General features: G+C 43.3%; 1 protein-coding gene across 1 annotated transcript in view; it reads left to right on the top strand.

The window, feature by feature from the left end:
• The first annotated feature begins 864 nt into the window (after positions 1-864).
• Positions 865-22,106, top strand: part of LOC121839098 (neurobeachin-like) — a 44,958-nt gene continuing 23,716 nt past the window's right edge. Inside the window, exon 1 of the mRNA XM_042296093.1 lies at positions 865-1,326. Coding sequence (XP_042152027.1) covers positions 1,057-1,326 — 270 coding nt within the window. The 5' untranslated portion in view covers positions 865-1,056. The remainder of the gene's footprint in view (positions 1,327-22,106) is intronic.

Below are 22,106 nucleotides of genomic sequence, written 5' to 3'. Positions count from 1 at the left end.
TACACATGTTTAGCAGATGTTATTGCGGGTGTAGCGAAATGCTTGTGTTTCTAGCTCTGACAGTGCAGTAATTTCTGCTGTCTGTGTTTGTGTGTCTGTGCATGCGTGTCTTCTCTTTCTCTCTTTCTGTGTGTGTGATTGTGGTTTTGTGCAGAAATTACACAAGGAATAAGGGTGATTAATTCAAATGATTTATTGTAATGACTTACATTTAAACAGGAAAGGTAAAGTAATTCCGTATTCTTTTATTTTCCAACATTTGGTGCAGTAATGGTTAAATGTTCAATAGAATGAATGATATACTACGGTGAAGCTGTCTGGAAGTAAAAAGAAATGTTAAGAATAGTGTCCTCCCATTGTATGACTCGTATAACTCAGAAAATGAGTCGCAAACGGCACCCTATTTAGTGCACGTTTGACCAGAGCCTAGTGGACTATAAAGAGAAATAGAGTGCCACTTGTATTTAGGCTACCTTTAATAAAATAATTATTCAAACTACCCGCATAGCTTTTCACAATCTAATCTTTAATAAGGTGCTTTCTCTATTGTGTTACTGGCGCTTTCGCTAAAAAGCTTTTGAGTAACCTTTTCCTCCCTTCTATTGGCTACTGCTTTGATAAATTAAGTTTAGACAGCAATACAACCACAAAGATGGACTGATTCACAGCCAATTCAACTGTAAAGGGATTTGTTGAATCCCTTTAAAGTATTCTCTCCTAAAATTACATACAACTCATGTGACGCGCTTCTTCCCGCAGGCAGGGGGCAACATGACCGAGCCATAGCCCAGAGACCCTGCAGCGGTTGCGGCGCTGTTCAGCTTCAATCTGTTCAGATTACCAGAAGACGTCTGAATACAGGGAAGGACACTGCTCGTTCTACCCTCAATAAATTGTTACCAGATTGCGGTTCCTATTCGGGCACGGCAGAGAGACTGGATGTAAACAATATAGGGGTTTCCCTTTCGTCAGGTTCTTCCAGAATCTTCTATTTTGTATCCTAATTAATTGATGCAGTTGAACAGCGATTAAAGCAGGTGATATCGATCTGGTTGAATGGACACGACAAGTGAGAGGCCGGCGGTGAAGATGCCGGGAGCTGTGTCTCTTTCGGACCGTGAAATCCCCCCGGGTCATGGGCAGCAAGGGTGCTCTGGTACCGGGAAAATAATTGTATCTGGCTCGGGTTCTATGGTTCTACCGGGCGGGATAATCAACCCGCAGGTGCCCATCCGGAATATCAAGATGAAATTCGCGGTTCTGATCGGATTGATCCAGGTGGGGGAGGTTAGCAACAGGGATATCGTGGAGACTGTGCTCAACCTGGTGAGGAAATATAAACCATTTCAGAAACAGCATTTTACACATGCAACAAACACAACATCATCAACACGCACAGAGCGCTACATTGTAGCACCATAATAAAGGGTAGGGGTCTCAGTGGATGACTCGATGCCTGGCAAAACGGGGGTTGCTGCTGCTGCATGTGTTCTGTTCTGTACAGGTCTGATATTGTAGTCTAGAGACCATGTAACTAGAGATTACAGATAGGGTGTTATTAGAGATGGGGTTCATTCTTATTAGCGATTGAGGCATTACTCTGAACTCTTATGGAGTGTGACTGTTTCCTCATTTGAGTTTGTGCTTGTTAGACAACATTTCAACATCTGAAGATGACAGCTAACATAACATGACCCATTTGCAATATTTAGAACACACAGATCAGATACATGGTGCCCCGATCTGATGTGGTGAATGGGACCACAGAAGGTGTCGCACTGGGCAAAAACTGGTTGAACCAACATTGTTTCCACGTGATTTCAACCCCAAAAATAAAAGTGATGTTGAATGGGGCGGCAGGGTAGCCTAATGGTTAGAGCATTGGACTGTTAACCGAAAGGTTGCAAGTTCAAATCCCCGAGCTGACAAGGTACAAAAGCTGTCGTTCTGCCCCTGAACAGGCAGTTAACCCACTGTTCCTAGGCCGTCATTGAAAATAAGAATTTGTTCTTAACTGACTTGCCTAGTAAAATAAAGGTAAAAAAATAAATAAATGAAGGTGGGAAAACTGATAGAGTTTGCAGAAAGTCATTAATGTAATGGCTTTTCCTATTTTGTTTCACCCAAGTTTTTAACCTAAATGACATGGTGACATTTGTTGATTTCACATTGAATTCACGTCAGTTGACAACTCAACCAAATGTCAATCAAAACTAGATGTTAAACTGACGTCTGTGCCCAGTGGGGTGTGTCTGTCTGTCTCTCTGTCTGTATGTCTGTCTGTCTGTGTGTTCATGCATGTGTCTGTAGCAGGTACAGGGCAGAGATGTGTGCTGCTGTGGTCTGGCTGCAAGACCCATTCCAACTGTATGCTCTGTCATGCTCTAGTGGTTAGAGTGTTGGACTAGTAACCAGAAGGTTGCAAGTTCAAACCCCTGAGCTGACAAGGTACAAATCTGTCTGCCCCTGAACAGGCAGTTAACCCACTGTTCCTAGGCCGTCATTGAAAATAAGAATTTGTTCTTAACTGACTTGCCTAGTTAAATAAAGGTAAAAATAAATCACCAGGGGAACAATAAACCCACCAGATAGCCCCAGCACACTGACACATGTCTACAGCCCCTCTGCATCAGGTGCAGACTCATGCCGTGGTGTTCACAGACTGACCCTTTTGCTCTGTGGTGAGCGTAGCTCTTCCACAATACTTTATCAGCCACCACAATACCACCCATTATCATGACCATATGGACCCCAGGGATGGCAGTAGCTCAGATTGGAAACATGATATGAATGTTTCCAGGAGATGGACCAATCTGTTGACAGGCTTCACCTTAGTGGAGTTGAACTTGGCATTCAGTGTGAAATTGAGACTAAATTGTGATCATTTTCAATGGGGAAGATTCCTCTGTGGCTAACATGGCTAAGTCTTCAATATATGCTGATGTTACAATGGCTTTATAAAATACATTTAATTGATTGATTTGACATAGACGTGGGTGTGTGTATATATATATAGGTGGACATTGGCTAGTGAAGGCTGGTAGTAACAGTAAAGCCTAACTGTGGCTGATGCCTAGTTCAGACTTCACCAATCAATCAATCAAATGTATTTATAAAGCCTTTTTTCTTTACACCAGCCGATGTCACAAAGTGCTGTACAGAAACCCTGCCTCAAACCCCAAACCGCAAGCAATGCAGATGTAGAAGCATATAAGAGGCAACCTTAATGGTAGCTATTGCAGGTATGAAGATGGAACCAGTCCATTCAATCATCATATTTCACTAATAGTTCCCATTTGGCCTCTTAGGCTTCCTGTCTAATATATCTGGGTAAATGGTGAAATATCAGTCCTAATAGGCTATAGTTGTTTCATATGATAGCTTTCATTTGTAGAGAGATGTGTTGGATGGAAAAACTGTCTATATTAACCATCATCCATCAACTCCTTGTAGAAGTGGAAATTGTATTTGAGTCTCAAATGGCACCCTATTTCCTATATAGTGCACTATGTTTGACCAGAGCCCTATGGTCAGAAGTAGTGAACTATAGGAATAGAGTTCCATGCGTGAACATACTGTGTTTCATGTGGTGGTTTTTAGTGCTGCATGTCAGGAGGTGTGTTATTAATGTGCCCCTGGTATGAAGAAACAGTATGTATGATGGTGAACAGTTCTGTATCGAGAACATTATGTTTCTTTCTGAGTAATGTCTCCTCTCCTCTAACTAATGGTTCCATTAACACGTCTCTGTCATCAGGCAGGACCAACTACAGTGCATGAGAACTAGAATGAATAGCATAACACTCAATTAGGGATTGTTAAAGAGCAAAAATGGAATCTAAAAAGGTGATTGCTGTAATGGAAAACAGACACAAGCAGGCTAGGGTAGAGATGTAGAATGCATCCCAAATGGCACCCTATTCCTTATACGGTGGACTACTTTTGACCAGTATACTATAAAGAGAATAGAGTGCTATTTTGGATGCAACATATGAGTGTGCAGGGCTGCATCTGTCTGCTTCATATCCCCACAGTTCACTTGAGGTTGGATGAACACATACCGTAGCAGCACGGTCTCAATTGGAGAGAGACAGTGGGATGGAGGGAACATTTTAGCATAATGCTAATATAATGCTAATCGTGTCTCTCCTGTATGTATGAATGAATGATTCAGAGGGTCAGGACTCTGAACAGAGACCAGTCTGATTACAGAACAATGGAGAGAGAGACGTGGAGCGACTGAGAGCAGAGTCAAGTAGCATCAGGTTGACAATGATGAGTGGATGAAAGGATGAAAGGAGGAGTAGGAAGAGGTGGAGTAGGACGGGAAGAGAGATATAGGTCAAGTTCCTGCCCGACTAGATTTGCAGGCATTGCATTGAGTCAACCAATGGTTGCGTGCTATGTCGTCATCATCGACTATGCAGTCGGGCATCAGATGGTGATATCATATGATGTGGTTTGCTGATATGTTAACAATACAGTACCTATCCAGGCATTGTAAGATCTTGCATGCATTTGCAATGTACTTGGGAAGGAACCCGACCATAGTGATCTATCGTATGATGCCTTGTAAAAACCTTGTACACATGATCTTGATGTGTACATGCATCCTGAACTTATGGACTGGCATGTTGAATCTAGCTAGTTTTATGAATAACTAGGGTATTCTGGGGGGCAGGTAGCCGAAGTGGTGAGAGCTTTGGGCCAGTAACTGAAAGCTTGCTAGATCAAATCCCTGAGCTGACAAGTAAAACATCTGTCGTTCTGCCCCTGAACAAGGCAGTTAACCCACTGTTCCTAGGCTGTCATTGTGAAAAATAATTTGTTCTTAACTGACTTGCCTAGTTAAACTAAAGGATAAATATGGCTGAGAACTGAAGTTGGCCATCCCTCGATCTAGACTAGGTTATGTCCCAAATTGCACCCTATATAGTGCACTATGGGCCCTGGTCAAAAGTAGTACTGTACATTACAGTATAGAGAATAGGGTGCCATTTGGGATGCAACCTAGATGATGGAACACCACTCCTGGGTCTTAAAGGGCTCAAATCCATTCTGACACATCAACTGTACACTGTCCCGTGGAGGAGAATAATGAACCTCCTATCAGACAGATGCTACAACACTGTGTTGTGATGCTATAAGGCAGTATCCTGCCCCACGGTGCCACCTTCCATCATCTCAGCTCATTAAGCCTGGTTAGCTCGTTTATCTTCTCTATAGAAGCCAGTCTGAATAAAGCTGTAAATAAGATAACGTGTCATAATGAATTAAGTCTCCCCTCTAGGTGGGTTTCATTAAGCAGGGTTGTATTCATTAATGCACACCGTAGCAAAACGTTTCGCAACTGAAAAAATTTTGTAAACGAAAATGACCGTTTCTTATTGGAAAGGTTCAGGACTATTTTCTTCCGTTTGGTTTCTAGTGAATACTAACCCAGGAATTTGATTGTTTAATGAGGGATGAGATTAATCAGGACTTTTTCACTTAGCAACATTCAGATTCAGTGTTTAATAGTCACATGTACAGGGTTGCAGGTGTGATTGCTGGGTACAGTGAAAATCTTAGGCTTCAAGTTCCAAGATGCAGGACTAAGTTAATTAAAATGATCTAAATGGTAATAAAAACAACAACAATATGAATATAAATAGCACTATATGCTATGTACAATAATGACTGTAGCAGTGATGAATAAATAAGGCAGAGTAAAGACTGTTGAGGGGGTGGGGGAGAAAAATTACCATTGAGGGAATGTGGGGACTAAACAAAATTAAAAACCTGTTTTGATCAGCAGTCTGTTCTTCACCTGTAGTTTGTCCCAGCAGTTCATTAAATATGTAATAACACATCATGTTCATAAAGTGCTTCTCTGAAACCCAATAATGCTAAGATCAGGGACCAGTACACAGTGTATTTACATTAGCATATTCTGGATATTACTGACTAGGTCAGAGAACTAGTCATCTAGAATATGATTATGATTCTGGTCAGCCACCGCAGATCCCCATCACCATCCTGCCTGGCTGGTGGTGTCTCTGGGTGGCAGCTGGCACGTTGCCACACTTCATATCCCACATCTGTTTTACAGGGTGGCTGACAAGGTGAGGGATGGGTGATAGATGGATCAGAGGCTGCTACTGATAGATGCTGCAGTAGTAGTACAGTAACAGTGTGATAGATGATGCAGTAGGCCTACAGTAACAGTGTTTTAGATGCTGCAGTACTCCTACAGTAACATTGTTTTAGATGATGCAGTAGTCCTACAGTAACAGTGTGATAGATGATGCAGTAGGCCTACAGTAACAGTGTTTTAGATGCTGCAGTAGTCCTACAGTAACAGTGTTTTAGATGATGCAGTAGGCCTACAGTAACAGTGTTTTAGGTGATGCAGTAGTCCTACAGTAACAGTGTGATAGATGATGCAGTAGGCCTACAGTAACAGTGTGATAGATGATGCAGTAGGACTACAGTAACTGTATGTTTGATGATACAGTAGTCCTACAGTAACAGTGTGATAGTGTGATTGATGATGCAGTAGGACTACAGTAACTGTATGTTTGATGATACAGTAGTCCTACAGTAACAGTGTGATTGATGATACAGTAGGCCTGCAGTAAGTGTTATAGATGATGCAGTAGGCCTACAGTAACAGTGTTTTAGATGATGCAGTAGTCCTACAGTAACAGTGTGATAGATGATGCAGTAGTCCTACAGTAACAGTGTGATAGATGATGCAGCTGGTCTACAGTAACAGTGTGATAGATGATGCAGTAGATCTACAGTAACAGGGTGATTGATGATGCAGTAGATCTACAGTAACAGTGTGATAGATGATGCAGTAGGCCTACAGTAACAGTGTTTTAGATGATGCAGTAGGCCTACAGTAACAGTGTGATAGATGATGCAGCTGGCCTACAGTAACAGTGTGATGTGTAGCCTAACTGTGTTAGTGTACTAGCTTTATTCATCTACACGGCCCCAGGAGACCAGCCCCAGTGACCTTGCTGCTGCAGTAATATAAAAGTGTGTTTGAAATGGCTATAGAGAATAGCGTGCTGTTTGGGATGCAGACAACGACAGCCCCATATTCATAAGGACCGCCCGTGCATGTACTCAGTCTCAGTGTAAGGATCACTATTTCTCATCTTTATATTTTCCTTGATTTAAGTTGAAATCTAATTGTAAATCAGTAATAGTGATGTGACTAAACTCAGGCTACTGTTTGTCACATGGCTTATATCATGCTGTCTAAACATGACAAAGCAGTGTGTGTACTTGCGTGTCTGTTTTGGATGTCATGATGCTTGATAGTCTTAGTGGGTATATACAGTTTGGATATAAGGGCACAAGGCGAGACCCAGATGCAGACACAGGAGGCAGATGGTTAGAGTTCAAGGTGTTTATTAACAATCCAAAAGGGGTAGGCAAGAGAATGGTCGTGGACAGGCAAAAAGTCAAAACCAGTTCAGAGATACAGAGGTACAGAATGGCAGGTAGGCTCGAGGTCAGGGCAGGCAGAATGGTCAGGCAGGCTCGAGGTCAGGGCAGGCAGGATGGTCAGGCAGGCTCGAGGTCAGGGCAGGCAGAATGGCAGGCAGGCTCGAGGTCAGGGCAGGCAGAATGGTCAGGCAGGTGGGAATGGAGTCCAGAAAAACAGGCAAAGGTCAAAACTGGGAGTACTAGTAAGAGAGAATAGAAAAGCAGGCGCATGGGAAAAACACTCTGGTTGCCTTGAACATACAAGATGAACTGCCACAGAGAGACAGGAAACACAGGGATAAAAACACTAGGGAAAATAATCCACACCTGGAGGGGGTGGAGACAATCACAAGGACAGGTGAAACAGATGACACTGGGAGCAGAGTTGAATGGTCAGAAATCCGGTATGTATTGGGCTACGTCCCAAATAGAACCCTATTCCCTATATATTGCACTACATTTGACCTGGGCCCATATTTAGGAGTTCACTAAATAAGGAATAGGCTGCCATTAGGCCTGGTCTGTCTGTATCTGTTATGTTTCTGGGTCATAATGCTTCTTAGTACAGGAAACTTTCTAATGCACCCTGCCCCCTGTAGCGCTACATACCTGTCTGGATTAGTAGCCTTTGACCGACATTACAGAGAAAATACCAGGGCCATGTCCCAAATAGAACCCTATTCCCTATATAGTGCACTACTTTTGAACAAGGTCCATAGGTCTCTGGTCAAAAGTAGAGCACTAGATAGGGTACCATTGGGATAGATCCCAGGCTAAGCTCAAAATCAGCCTTGGTAACCAACACTGTGCAGCCTCTTATAATTTTCATTGAGCAACGTTCTGGAACTAACCACAATGGAACACCACAGTCCCTGTTTGGTCTTCATGCTGCTAGTCCCCACATCAATATTTTGCTGAGAAAAGCAGTTTATTTTCTCACAACAAATGTGTTACTGATGTTGATGTTTTTTGCCTGAGGCAAATTGAAACCTTCAGCCACATTTACTGGATGTACTTAGTTGGGCCATGATCTTTCAATTCCCATTAAAAGGCATATTGAGGTGATGAGGACATGATTACAGCTTGGGAGACTTCTGTCCTGTTGTCTTGTGGAATTTGAGATTCATAGAATTAAGTCAAACATTTACCTGAAGACATGGACATTCAGAACGTATCTGAGGAATGGACAGACATATTTCAGCTTGTGTCAGCTCTTCACCCAGGAAGTAGACAACATTCATCAGTCTGGAGGTTCTGATGACACTGCCAGAAAATAATGAGTACAACATGTAAACATGCCAATGTTATGTCACATATTAACATCCCCGTTCTCCCCATTGGCTGGGCCGGACTGTGAGTGAGATTGCGTCTCAAATGGCACTCTTTCCCCTATATAGTCCACTTCTTTTGACCAGGGCTCTCATCTAAAGAAGTGCACTATGTAGGGAATAGGGTGCCATTTGGGACTCAGACTGAGAGAGCTAGGAGGGTCTGACGTGAAGAAACAGACATCACAGCTCCACATCTCTGGATGAAAACAGATGTTGTGTCAGTATGCATGTCTCTTTCATGATGTTACTTTCCTCAAGAGAAATTATTTTCAGAAGACCAAAAGCTGGCTGACATATTTGAAACAAGCGTCTACTGTTACAACAGCCCTGTGGTGGGTTTTCTGTAGATAGATAGATCATAGATAGATGTGTGGTTGTATCAGATCTAGAGGGAATAGCTTTGTATCAATCAGGAGAGTAGGGGTTGATTTACCACTACATTAACATCAGATCTCTGTTCAGCTCTGCTCAGCTCAGTGGTGATGGCTTCTGGGAGACTTCCCTCCTCCTTCTTCTCCTGCTTCTCAGTTCAGATGCTTCTTTTTGTTTTTCATGGCAGGCATCTAAAATTCATGTTGTCCCAGTTTCTCTGGATATCTGGATGAGTTTCTCTGGGTTAAAGCCATGTTGCCATACTGCTGCTGTTGCACTCTGGGACAGGCATTCTCTCTCTCTCTCTCTCTCTCTCCCTTGTTCTCTCATTTCCCCTCTCTCACTATGGGCTCATGTCTTGGATGGGGAAACGTGAGTCTTAAAAAATATTGTTGATTTTCAGGACACATCTCGACTCACATTGGGAATATTCTCTAAACAACAAATCCCAAACCCAGCAGGCCCTCTGAGCATGTTTGATTGTTTTTAAATTCCCGCGGTTGGTTGAGCCCTTGGGCTGCTGGGTCTGATCACAACACACATCAACCCTGTACAATCTACTGACTAGGAATAAAGGAACGGCTATAGCAGCCAGCTGTATAGCCTTTTAATTAGGAACCACAGTCTATCTGTGCTATCCCAGAGCAGCCTCCTGTTTGTCCCAGGCAGAAGGGATCAATCCTGGGTCGATGCAGCCGGAGTGACGGGGCAGAAGTAACATAGACCAGCCTGGTGGTGAGACAGAGCAGACAAGTAGGACTGTGACCCAAATGCCACCCTATTCCCTTTATAGTAGACCTGCCTGCAGTTCCGCTGAAACCCTCCTGCCTTTGTTTGCATCGATTTGCATCTTGTTTACATCTATTTACATCTGGTTTACATATATTTACATCTATTTACTACTTGTTTACATTTACATTTATTCCATAATAATTTGAAATGGGGAGGTATCTTACAAGCCTCTCAGGGGTTTCTACCTTTCCTGCACATGCTCATTTAGTTTTCCTTTTAAACTCTGATCATATTGTTTTGTATTTTCTTCTGTGAAAAAAAATCTACCAAAGCCTGCTTAGTCTGACATCTGTTTAGTTTAGACCTCTTCCTCTGTAGTGATCTGCCTTTTCATTCCAACTGCTCTCTATAGTGATGTCATGTAGTCCCTTTACATACCATGCTCCAGGTTATAGTGACAAATCTACACTAGCACTGTTGGAGCTAGGAACACAAGCATTTCACTACCCCCGCAATAACATCTGCTAAATATGTGTATGTGACTAATAAAATGTTATTTTATTTCATTCGATTTTATTGACTGTTTAGATCCTCTCTGCTACTGTGGGAGTCAGTGCATGTGTCTCAAATTGCACCCTATTCCTTACATAGTGCACAGCTTTTTTACCAGGGCCCCAGTCAAAAGTAGTGCTTTATATAAGGAATAGGGTGCCATTTGAGAGATGGCAGCCAGCAGCTTTGGCCTCTCTGTGTTGTGTCCCAGTGTTGTGTCCCAGTGTTGTGTCTCTGTGTTGTCTCTCTGTGTTGTCTCTCTGTGTTGTGTCCCAGTGTTGTGTCTCTGTGTTGTCTCTCTGTGTTGTGTCTCTGTGTTTCCTCTCTGTGTTGTGTCCCAGTGTTGTGTCTCTGTGTTGTCTCTCTGTGTTGTGTCCCAGTGTTGTGTCTCTGTGTTTCCTCTCTGTGTTGTGTCCCAGTGTTGTGTCTCTGTGTTGTGTCCCAGTGTTGTGTCTCTGTGTTGTCTCTCTGTGTTGTGTCCCAGTGTTGTGTCTCTGTGTTTCCTCTCTGTGTTGTGTCCCAGTGTTGTGTCTCTGTGTTGTGTCCCAGTGTTGTGTCTCTGTGTTGTCTCTCTGTGTTGTGTCCCAGTGTTGTGTCTCTGTGTTTCCTCTCTGTGTTGTGTCCCAGTGTTGTGTCTCTGTGTTGTGTCCCAGTGTTGTGTCTCTGTGTTGTCTCTCTGTGTTGTGTCCCAGTGTTGTGTCTCTGTGTTGTCTCTCTGTGTTGTGTCCCAGTGTTGTGTCTCTGTGTTTCCTCTCTGTGTTGTGTCCCAGTGTTGTGTCTCTGTGTTGTGTCCCAGTGTTGTGTCTCTGTGTTGTCTCTCTGTGTTGTGTCCCTATGTTGTGTCTGGGATGAAGTATCTATGTCGCTGGAAACAAACCACTAAAGCCCAGAGGAGCTGTTAAAGAGATGGGCCACAAGCCACTGCAAAGGCCATGGATCTCTCTCTCTCTCTCTATCTCCCTCTCTCTATATATCTCTCTCTCTCTATATCCCTCTCTCTATATATCTCTCTCTCTCTCTCTCTCTCTCTCTCTCTCTCTCTCTCTCTCGTTCATGCGTGGTAACCCTGGAGAATTGCTGATGGGGGATTTTTTGGCAGCTGCCTACATTAGCATGGCCCTGATGGAACATTATGTGCTCACTGCCTCCCCACATTAGCATAAGAGGGCTGTAGGCCATGCCTTCCTGTTCTGGGTAATGGGGACCAGGGGCAAAGCTGGTAGGAAGAGGAGAGGAGGAGAGGGGGAAGAGGAGGAGAGGAAATAGGGCTACAGATGGCTGGAGGGGGAGAGAAACAGAGGAGAGGAGGAGAGTAAAGGAGGAGAGAGGGGATATGGGGCTCTGGGGGACGAGATGGGGGCACAGCTGGCTTCTGTCTTGCAGGAGGAAGAGTGGAGAGTAGGAGGAGAGCAGAGAATGGAAAGGAGGAGAGGTGAGGATATGGCTGCTGCCTGCTGTCTTCCAGAAGGACAGGAAGAGGAAAGGAGAGGTGGGTAGTAGGAAGAGGAGAGAGGAGATGGGCTGCACTATGTCTATATCTGGAAATAGGGTGTTAGTTGGGATGCAGACAGTGTTTTTGCCAATACATTTTATAATACTTCTCTGTAGACATTAATAAAAAACTTAAAGCCCCCACCACAGGGAAGAAAAAAAAGATTTACATTAGCCAATCATTTCAACATTTTTACCTTTATTTAACTAGGCAAGTCAGTTAAGAACAAATTCTTATTTTCAATGACGGCCTAGGAACAGTGGGTTAACTGCCTGTTCAGGGGCAGAATGACAGATTTGTACCTTGTCAGCTCGGGGGTTTGAACTTGCAACCTTCCGGTTACTAGTCCAACGCTCTAACCACTAGGCTTAGTTATCTTCTGGGGTGGAGTAACATAGTGTCTAAGTAATACAACCCACTGGTGTAATTTCATTGTCTAGTTTTGATTTACATTTGGTTGAGTTGTCAACTAATGTGGATTCAATGTGAAATCAACAAAAAAATGTACATGTCATTGGATTTAGGTTAAATGTTAAGAAAAAGACATTCCCTTACGTTGATGACTTTTTGCAAATCCAATGATTTTTCCACGTAGGGAGGATTATTTCAGATATATCTAAGATATACCTTCTCACCTTTCTGTCTGGTGTCATCTCCCTCCATCTCAACTATCATCGACTGCTTCTGTCTGGAAATAGATATGCATATTTATGCTAATGAGGCACCCAGGGCATGTAAGTCATCTAGGGCTGTGACAATACCAGTATCGCAATATTTTTTCCACGTCAAAAATGAAAACATGAAGCAGACCAAACTCTTTTGTCCTTTTAAAAACCTGCTGTATGCAATATTGTGTGCTAAAGAGTACCACGGTATGAGTTATAATACCCATGAATCCTACCGGTAAACAGGGAAATGGTTCCAATCGTTTTCCCACCATTCATTTTTCAAATAGTTTTTTCTTTTAGAAAGGGCTGTGTTCCATGTAGACATACCCTGGCGTGGCGTTTGGATAACTGTGTAAATCTCTCTATGTCAAGGTGACTTTTGTCAATATTTATGCTTGTACTTTTGACAAGTGATGGCGCCGGAGGGGAGGGCGGCTGTCTTATTGGCCCTTAACCAACCGTGCTATGTTGTTTGTTTTTTCGCGTTGTTCGTAACTGGTTTTGTACATAATGTTCTTCTTCAATGAGTACTGCTGCTCTTTAATCATTTGTTATTCTTATCTCTTACTTTGTTTTTGGCATTTTCTTAACTGCATTGTTGGTTATGGGCTTGTAAGTAAGCATTTCATTGTAAGGTCTACTACACCTGTTGTATTCGGCACATGTGACAAATTACAATTTGATTTATTTACTCCCCCAAAATGAAACGCTAATTAGCTGCTAATGTGGCTATCAGAAAGAACTACAAATGCCATGATCAAACGTCACGCCACGATAAGCCTACACAAAACACAGCCCTTATTTGAAGTGTTTCTAAAATCCCCTAAAATAAGGGTGGAAAATGATTTGAACCATTTCCCTGTTTGACCCTATGTTTTATGGGTAATTATGACACTCCACTTTGGGGCTCTATAGCTTGAAAATAAATAAATGTGACTCTAACATAATGATGTTTTCCTAAAGAACTCAAATCCGCTTTGTGTTTTGTTTCCACACAATAACACTGTTAAGACACGTCTGTGTTATGAAACTGCTGATTCCAGTGTCATTTAATTCCAGTTTGCCTCTAACTAAGATATGTGGCTCATACATATATTCATGAGAGAGTAATGGACAATTGAACATGTTCCATTCCCATAGTTTAATTAAGAAAATGTAGGATTTCAGCTTGGCAGCCCTGTGGTTATTTATCCCCTTATTGTCTATTGTTCTGTTTTGAGCTGCAAGGCATAGGATCCATCCCAAATGGCACTCTATTCCCTATACACACTATTTTTGACCAGGGCCAATAGGGAATAGGGTTCCATTTGGGACACTTCCTCAACCAGTATAGAGAGAAATAACAAGGATTTATACTGTTGTATTATACAAAAGAGAAACAAGGCTACAGGTGTAGGATCTTAAGCTGATTAATCTTTTGTTGCTGAGAATTGTCCTGCACAGAAGTAAATGCAAACTTGTAGTGTATTTAAGTTTTTAAAGGCTTCTAAAGTTTGTATTTCCACTTTGAAATATCAGACTTGATTTGCCCTAACAAAAAATGTATCAACCCTTACAAAAATGTCAATTTATTATATTACACATAATAATTCCCATTTCCTGTTGCTGCAGGATTATTTTCCTGCTGTAGCAAACTGGCTCAAATTAAGATCCTGCATCTGTATGTGACTCTATAATATTTCTTATCGTGAATGCTGCAGGCCTCTTATAGCATAGTGGCTGTAACAGTGCCATAGTCCTTCAGTGTTAGGAGCATGTTTCATTCTCTGCCAGTTGGGACAGAAATGAGAAAACGTATTTGGGTCCAATGTTTTCTCTCATCTAGACAATCCGTTTTCCATATGGAGATGTTCCTATCTAATTTTTGGGGTTATTGTTGCAGCGCTGAAAAGCACATGGCACATTTCCAGGCTTCTGACAGAAAATCCCTCCATCTTTGGAGAGGCTTGAATATGTCTGCCCCAATTCTGTGCATTATGATGATAGTTTCCTACTTCTGGGCTCAGTGAAGAAGGTCTGCGCTCTGCATCATCTCTGCACTCTTCAAAACAAAGGTTCCGAAAGGGTTCTTTGGCTGTCCCCATAGGAGAACCCTTTTTGGTTCCAGGTAAAAACCCTTTTTGGTTCCAGGTAGAAGCATTTTCGGTACCATGTAGAACCCTCTGTGGAAAGGGATCTATATTAAACCCAAAACGGTTCTACTTGGAAACCAAAACAGTTCTACATGGAACCAAAAGGATTCTACCTGGAACCAACAATGGTTCTCCTATGGGGACAGCCGAAGAACCCTTTTAGGTTCTAGATAGCACCTTTATTTCTAAGAGTGTGGATCTAAAGAAGTGCAATGAAGAAATGGTGGATGCTTGTGTGTGTGTGTGTGTGTGCTAGGGCTTTGTGGTAGTGGCAGCTGCAGTGCAGGTGAATAACTCAACCCAGGTTGTGTTTCTCCCACTGCTCCCCAGAGAGCTGTGTTTCTGGTGGCAGGAAGCCAGCTGGCCTGGTGCTCTCTATGCGTCCCAAATGACACCCTATTCCCTATGTAGTGCATTACTTTTGACCATAGCACTATGGGCCCTGGTCAAAAGTAGTGCACTATATAAGTAACAGGGTGTCATTTGGGATGCGCTCTCTGATGCTCTGACCTCTGTTGACCTTGGAGTAACAACACGTCTTACAGACTGGAGATTGGGTAGAGTAGCAGCAGAGAACAGGCAGTAAATAGGCCTGGAAATAAGTTTTCTTTAGGTTAATTAAAGCACTTTTCCCCAACTCCAATCCTCGAGACCAACTCATCTGATTCAACTCATTGAGTGCTTGATGATTAGTTGGCAAGTTGAATCAGGTGTGCTTGTCTGGGGCCACAACAAAAATGTGTGCTGTTGGTGGTACTGAAGGACTGGAGTTGGGAAACACTGCATTAAAGGTTCAGTTCAGCACTGTCTCTCTCTCTCTCATCCCCAGAGCACCAGAGGAGGACCAAACCATATTAGGATGGCTCAGAGGATTAGAGGCTTCTTTGCAGAAACATCACACTGCATTGACACGTCCTTGGCTTGCTCTGAGGCATTTCCGTCGCGCACTGAGAGTGGCTAGCCTAGCCACACATACCTGCTGCCAGCTTGATGTTACCAATAGGAAGTATGTCTCATCAGAGAACAGTGTCTTGTCATATTGTGACATTGTTAACATCTCCGGTCAACAAAGGGTGCGTCCCAAATGGACAAGAACGTTTCACCAGAACCCCATATAGTGCACTACTTTTGACCATGGCCCATCCACCATTTGGGACACAAACTGAGGCTTCATAACCATCCATGAGAGCTGGGGGACGTTGTGTGTTCTATCTAAACACCTCAGCATTTGAATTATCACAGACTTAGTACTGTTTAGACTAGCTTCTTGTCTTGTATAAATTGTAACCTCTTCTCAGGCTGTCTATGTTCAGCTGAAGACACAGGAGGCCTCAATACCTCCTGCTTTAAATAGAATACAGAGTCTCTATGGAAGTAATAGTCCTGCTCTGTATAGAGAGGGGGCATCCCAAATGGCACCCTATTCCCTATATAGTGCATTACTTTTGATCAGAGCTCAATTGGCCATGGTTAATAGTAGTGCACTATATGGGGAATAAGGTTTCATTTGGGTTGCAGTCACTGATGTCACAGGATAGGTTCCTGCTATCTGTTGTATGTCTGTCTGCCTGTTCTGGAAGTCTGGGACATCCCTCACATGGGTGTGTTAAACTATGAACACTGATCAAATTTGTAAGCTACTGTCTGTCTGTCTGTCTATTCAGGCTCTGTCCCTCAGGCCTCACACTCCTGTTCTCATAGAGAATTCAAGAAAGAATAAACCATATCCCATGAAGGTTACAGCACAGACCTGATGACAGTTAAAACCATGTACCCCTGCCTATTAACATCCCACATTCCGCCATCCCAGAGTGTCCTCTCCTGACTGACTCCCAGCTGAGTTCTATTCTGTTCAGCCCTGGCTCCAACCACCTGCAGGCCTCTGAGCTGACTGGCCTCATTGACTTGTAGTGCACGTTGTCTGTGGAGTGTGTCCCTGAACTGCCAATGAGAATATCTGTAGTGACATGTGGAAGTGTTTGAGTCTGGCCAGCTTCGCCCTGCATGCTGAGGAAAGGAGCTGCATTCTGAAATCAGCCGAGGAGCTGATCTGGATCCTGAGTTCAACTGTCTGTCTGGCTTCACAATGCGTCTGTTCTTTTATTGTTGTTTGTGTTCCAAATGGTACCCTATTCCCTATATAATGGTACCCTATTCCCTATATAATGGTACCCTATTCCCTATAAACCCTATAGGCCCTGGTCAAATGTAGTGCCCTATATTGGGATCAAAGCGCTGTATAAATCCAATTAATTATTATTATTTGAGGCATAGCCTTTCAAAATGGTTCTGTTCTCTTATCATGCTCAAATCAAAGAAATGCAAGCACTTAATCAACGATGCAGTTTAAGAAAAAATAGTTAAGAAAATGTAAAAAAATGGTTACAAAATAAAATGACAACAACGAGGCTATATATAGGGGGTACCGGTACCGAGTCTGTCATGACTTCCACCGAAGTTGGTCCCTCTCCTTGTTCGGGCGGCATTTGGCGGTCGAAGTCACCAACCTTCTAGCCATCGCTGATCCACTTTTCATTTTCCATTGGTTTTGTCTTGTCTTCCATCACACCTGGTTCCAATTCCATCAATTACAAGTTGTGTATTTAACCCTCTGTTCCCCCTCATGTCCTTGTTGGTAATTGTTTCTCGTAGTGCTTATGCACGGTATGCTGGTATTACCGGGTTTTGTTTGACCCATTTATTGGCTACCCGGTGTGCTCAGTCCACGATCATCTCCTTTGTCTTGATCACGTTGAGGGAGAGGTTGTTGCCCGGGCACCACATGGCCAGGTCTCTGACCTCCTCCCTATAGGCTGTCTCGTCGTTGTCGGGAATCAGCCTACCACCGTTGTGTTGTCGGCAAACTTAATGATGATGTTGGAGTTGTGCTTGGCCACGCTGTCGTGTGTGAACAGGGAGTACCTGAGGGGACTAAGGACGTGCCCCTGAGGGCTGAGGATCAGCCTGGCAAATGTGTTGTTACCTAACCTTACCACCTGTGGGCAGCCCGTCAGGAAGTCCAGGATTCAGTTGCAGAGGGAGGTGTTAAGTCCTAGGGTCCTTAGTCCCAGGGTTACGATCATATCAAGACTGAGGGGAAAACATTTGACTTCAGAATGGTTAGATAGAAGCATTACAACACATTTAAACTAACAACCTGATATGATATAAAGGCTTTATAGAGCATTCATAAACATAACAAATATGCCTCACAAAGCAGCAAAAGCAACATTAGCCTGAAGATGTGACTAGCTATCTCCATCTCAAAGGAAGCCTGCATGTATTTTCCTTGGCTGTGCAGCTCAGGGCCCGTATCCACAAAGTGTCTCAGAGTAGTAGTGCTGATCTAGCATCAGTTTTTACTTTTGGAACATGAAGAAAAATATTGTATGGACAGATCCTAGATCAGCACTCCTACTCTGAGACGCTTTGTGGATATGGGCCCAGATCTCTCTCCAGAGGCTCAGTTTTAAGCCTGCTGCTGCTAGGCTGTTATCACAGAGAACAGTCTCTGCCTGGTTCTGGTTCTATTGGGCCAGATGTTCCCTGGATGTTCCCATCCAGGCCTCTTTCTCTCTCTGCCTTGTATTCTATTATCACAGTGTCTCTGTTGGCTGTCCTTTTATATACACACACACACACACACTGTGCTGTCCATTCTGCCGATTATCTGTCTCCTCTTGTCTCTCTGTGGGGATCAGCAAGCTCTGAGAGGAGGTGTGTGTGTGTGTGTGTGTGTGTGTGTGTGTGTACACAGATCTCCTAAATGGCTGGTTCTGTGTTCCGCTTCCAGGAGATGGAGAGAGAGGGGAAGAAAGTTCAAACAACAAAGCTTCAGTGTTTTTATTACTCAGATCGGGTGGAAAAATGTAAAGATAATATTACAGTTGACAAGTTTTCTTTACATGTGCCTTGGTGTTATTATATTCTGAGTGAATCAAAACAGGAAACACATTTAATGTTGTTTTGAAAACAAATGAATTAGCTATTAGCTCATGCAAAATGTAAAAGTTTGAGAGTGTGACATAAAATGTACACTGAGTGTACAAAACATTAAGAGCTCCTTCCTATTATTGAGTTACAGCCCCTTTTGCCCTTAGAACAGCCTCAATTCATCAGGGCATGGACTCTACAAGGTGCCGAAAGCACAGGGATGTTGGCCCATGTTGACTCCAGTGATTCCCACAGTTGTTTCAAGTTGGTTGGGTTTCCTTTGGATGGTGAAAAACCCAGCAGCGTTGCAGTTCTTGACACACTCAAACCGGTGCGCCTGGCACCTACTACCATAACCCGTTCAAAGGCACGCAAACCTTTTGTCTTGCCCACTCACCCTCTGAATGGTACACATACACCATCTGTGTCTCAAGGCTTCAAAATACTTCTTTGACCTGACTCCTCTCCATCATCTGCACTGATTTGAAGTGAATTTAACAAGTGACATCAATAAGGGATCATACCTTTCACCTGGATTCACCTGGTTAGTCTGTGTCATGCAAAGAACATTTCCTAATGTTTTGTACACTCAGTGTATTCTGTGTTTATAATGAAAGGACCTTTAAATACATCCTTCTGTTTTTAATTTAATCCACTAGTGTCAGGGCAGTGGCCATTAGACTGATTATGATGCTTCATTCTATATCTCCTGACATCTCAAGGAGTGATAGGTATCATTTTTGTCTTAATCTGTTGTTGTCTAGTGCCGTCTTTTTGCTACGTAGCTAGGGCCATCTACTTTAAGTGCTGCCTGTCTTCCCAGTAGCCTACTTGGTGTGTGAACTGTTAACTGCTATCAAGTTGCTGATGACTGTTGACACATCAACCAGAATTAATGGGCAGGGCAATTTGTGAATGTTGTTGTCTTCATAATCAGCGGTTGTATTGGAAGGGGAGTGGTTTCTCCTATCCTAGGCAATCAACAATTAGTTATGAGTGGTGTGCTATTCACATCTGCAAGGAAAGGATTCGTGTTAGTACTTCAGTCTCCTCTGTTTTATCAGAGGCAGTTCCGTTGCAAAACTAAGACCGTTGCCACAGACGGTTCTGACGAGTGTTTCTGACGAGTTATTTGAGGAAGGAATGAGAAGGCTCCACACCACTCTCTCACTTGAGCATCTTAACTAGTTATTTTCAGATTTAATTTGACTCTTTTGTAGCTTTGGCAACTATGTGTGTGTTTTCTACACCTGTTCACTCCTCTCCCTGTAGGCTTTACAGACACTACCCTCACACCTTGGCTGCAACCCTTCTAATTTAGTGTACCCTGCACGCCCAACCCATGTGGAATTCCTGGTCTCTAGCAGCTTTTGGAACTGCCGATCTGCAGTCAAGAATGCAGAGTTCATGTCAGCCTATGCTGCCCTTCAGTCCCTTGACTTGTTGCTCCTGACAGAGACATGGATCACCTCAGAGAACACTGCTGCTCTCTCTTCATCTGACAACGTTTCTCATAATCCAAGAGCATCTGGTCATTGTGGTGGTGGCACAGGGCTACTCATTTCTCCTAAGTGGAGATTTTCTCTTTTCCCCCTCACTTACCTGTCCATCTCCTCATTTGAATTCCATGCTGTCACTGTCACTTGACAACAATGTTAAGCTTGAGTGGACATCTGTTGCCCATCAGGTGCCCTGAGTTCCTCAATGAGCTTGACACCTTGATAAGCTAACTTCCTAATGATGGCTCACCATTCATTGAAATGGGTGACTTTAACATCCCCATCGTCTGACTTCAATGAATTTCTTTCCACTCCTTTCCTCTTTTGACCTCTTCCTTTCCCAGTAACCTCCCACTCACAAGGCAGGCAATACTCTTGACCTCATCTTCACTAGAAGTTGCTCGCTTACTAATCTCACTGCAACCCCCCTCCATGTCTCTGGTCACTACTTTGTTTGCTTTTCTCTCCAACTCTCTTCCAACCCTACTCACTCGGGCCCTACTCAGATGGTCATGCACCACTGCAATCTTCACTCTCTCTTCTATCTTATCTCTCTCTGTCTCTTCTATCTTATCCTCTCTTCATTCTACTAAATCCTTCTCCCTACTATCTGCTGACTCTGCATCTTTGACCAGATGCTCTCCCTTTCTGTATCCTTTGAGTTGCACTGTCCCCTTTCCTTCCTGGCCGACTTGGCCCTCCCCTCCTGCCCCGTGACTCATTGCGAGCTTATAGAACAGGGCAGCTGAGTGAAAATTGAGGAAAATTAAACTTCCAGAATTACCTATCCTCCTTTCACTCCCTCCTCTCTACCTTCTCTTCTTCTGTATCCACTGCTAAAGGCACTTTCAATCACTATACATTTTTTGAACTTCTGCCTCTAACCCTAGGAAACTCTTCCCTTCCTTCCTTAATCCTCCACCCCATCCTCCTCCCTCTCAGCGGACGACTTTGTCAACCACTTTGAAAAGAAGGTTGACCATGTCCGCTCCTCATTCACTCAGCCTATTGAGTCCACTTGTCCGACTCACACAGAGCTACCCTACGCCTTTACCTCTTTTCCCCCTCTCTCTCCAGATGAAATACTGCGACTAGTGAGGTCTGGCTACCTGACAACCTGTCCTCTCGACCCCATCCCCTCCTACCTTCTCCAGACCATCCCTGGAGACCTTCTTCCATTCCTCACTTTCCTCATCAACTCAACCCTGACCTCTGACTTCAAAATGTCCAGAGTCACTCCGCTCCTCAAGAAAACAACACTCTAACCCTCTAACATCAAAACAGCCCCTTCTTTCTTTTATTTACAAAACACTTGAGCGTGCTGTCTCTGACCAACTCTCTCGATATCCCTCTCAGAATGATCTTCTTGAACCTAACCATTCAGGCTTCAAGGCTGGTCATTCAACCGAGACTGCGCTTCTCTGTGTCACAGAGGCTCTCCGCACTGGCAAAGCTGACTCTCCTCTGTTTTCATTCTTATAGATGTAAACTCAGCAAAAAAAGAAACATCCCTTTTTCAGGTCCCTGTCTTTCAAAGATAATTTGTAAAAATCCAAATAACTTCACAGATCTTCATTGTAAAGGGTTTAAACACTGTTTCTCATGCTTGTTCAATGAACCATAAACAATTAATGAACATGCACCTGTGGAAAAGTTGTTAAGACACTAACAGCTTACAGACAGTAAGTAGTAAGGTCACAGTTATGAAAACTTAAGACACTAAAGAGGCCTTTCTACTGACTCTGAAAAACACCAAAAGAATGATGCCCAGGGTCCCTGCTCATCTATGTGAATGTGCCTTAGGCATGCTGCAAGGAGGCATGAGGACTGCAGATGTGGCCAGGGCAATAAATTGCAATGTCCGTACTCTGAGATGCCTAAGACAGCGCTACAGGGAGACAAGACGGACCGCT

Source organism: Oncorhynchus tshawytscha, linkage group LG13, assembly GCF_018296145.1.
Source record: "Oncorhynchus tshawytscha isolate Ot180627B linkage group LG13, Otsh_v2.0, whole genome shotgun sequence".
NCBI classification, from domain to species: Eukaryota; Metazoa; Chordata; class Actinopteri; order Salmoniformes; family Salmonidae; genus Oncorhynchus; species Oncorhynchus tshawytscha.
The sequence above is the reverse complement of the archived record's forward strand: the minus strand, read 5'-3'. Positions and strand labels throughout refer to the sequence as shown.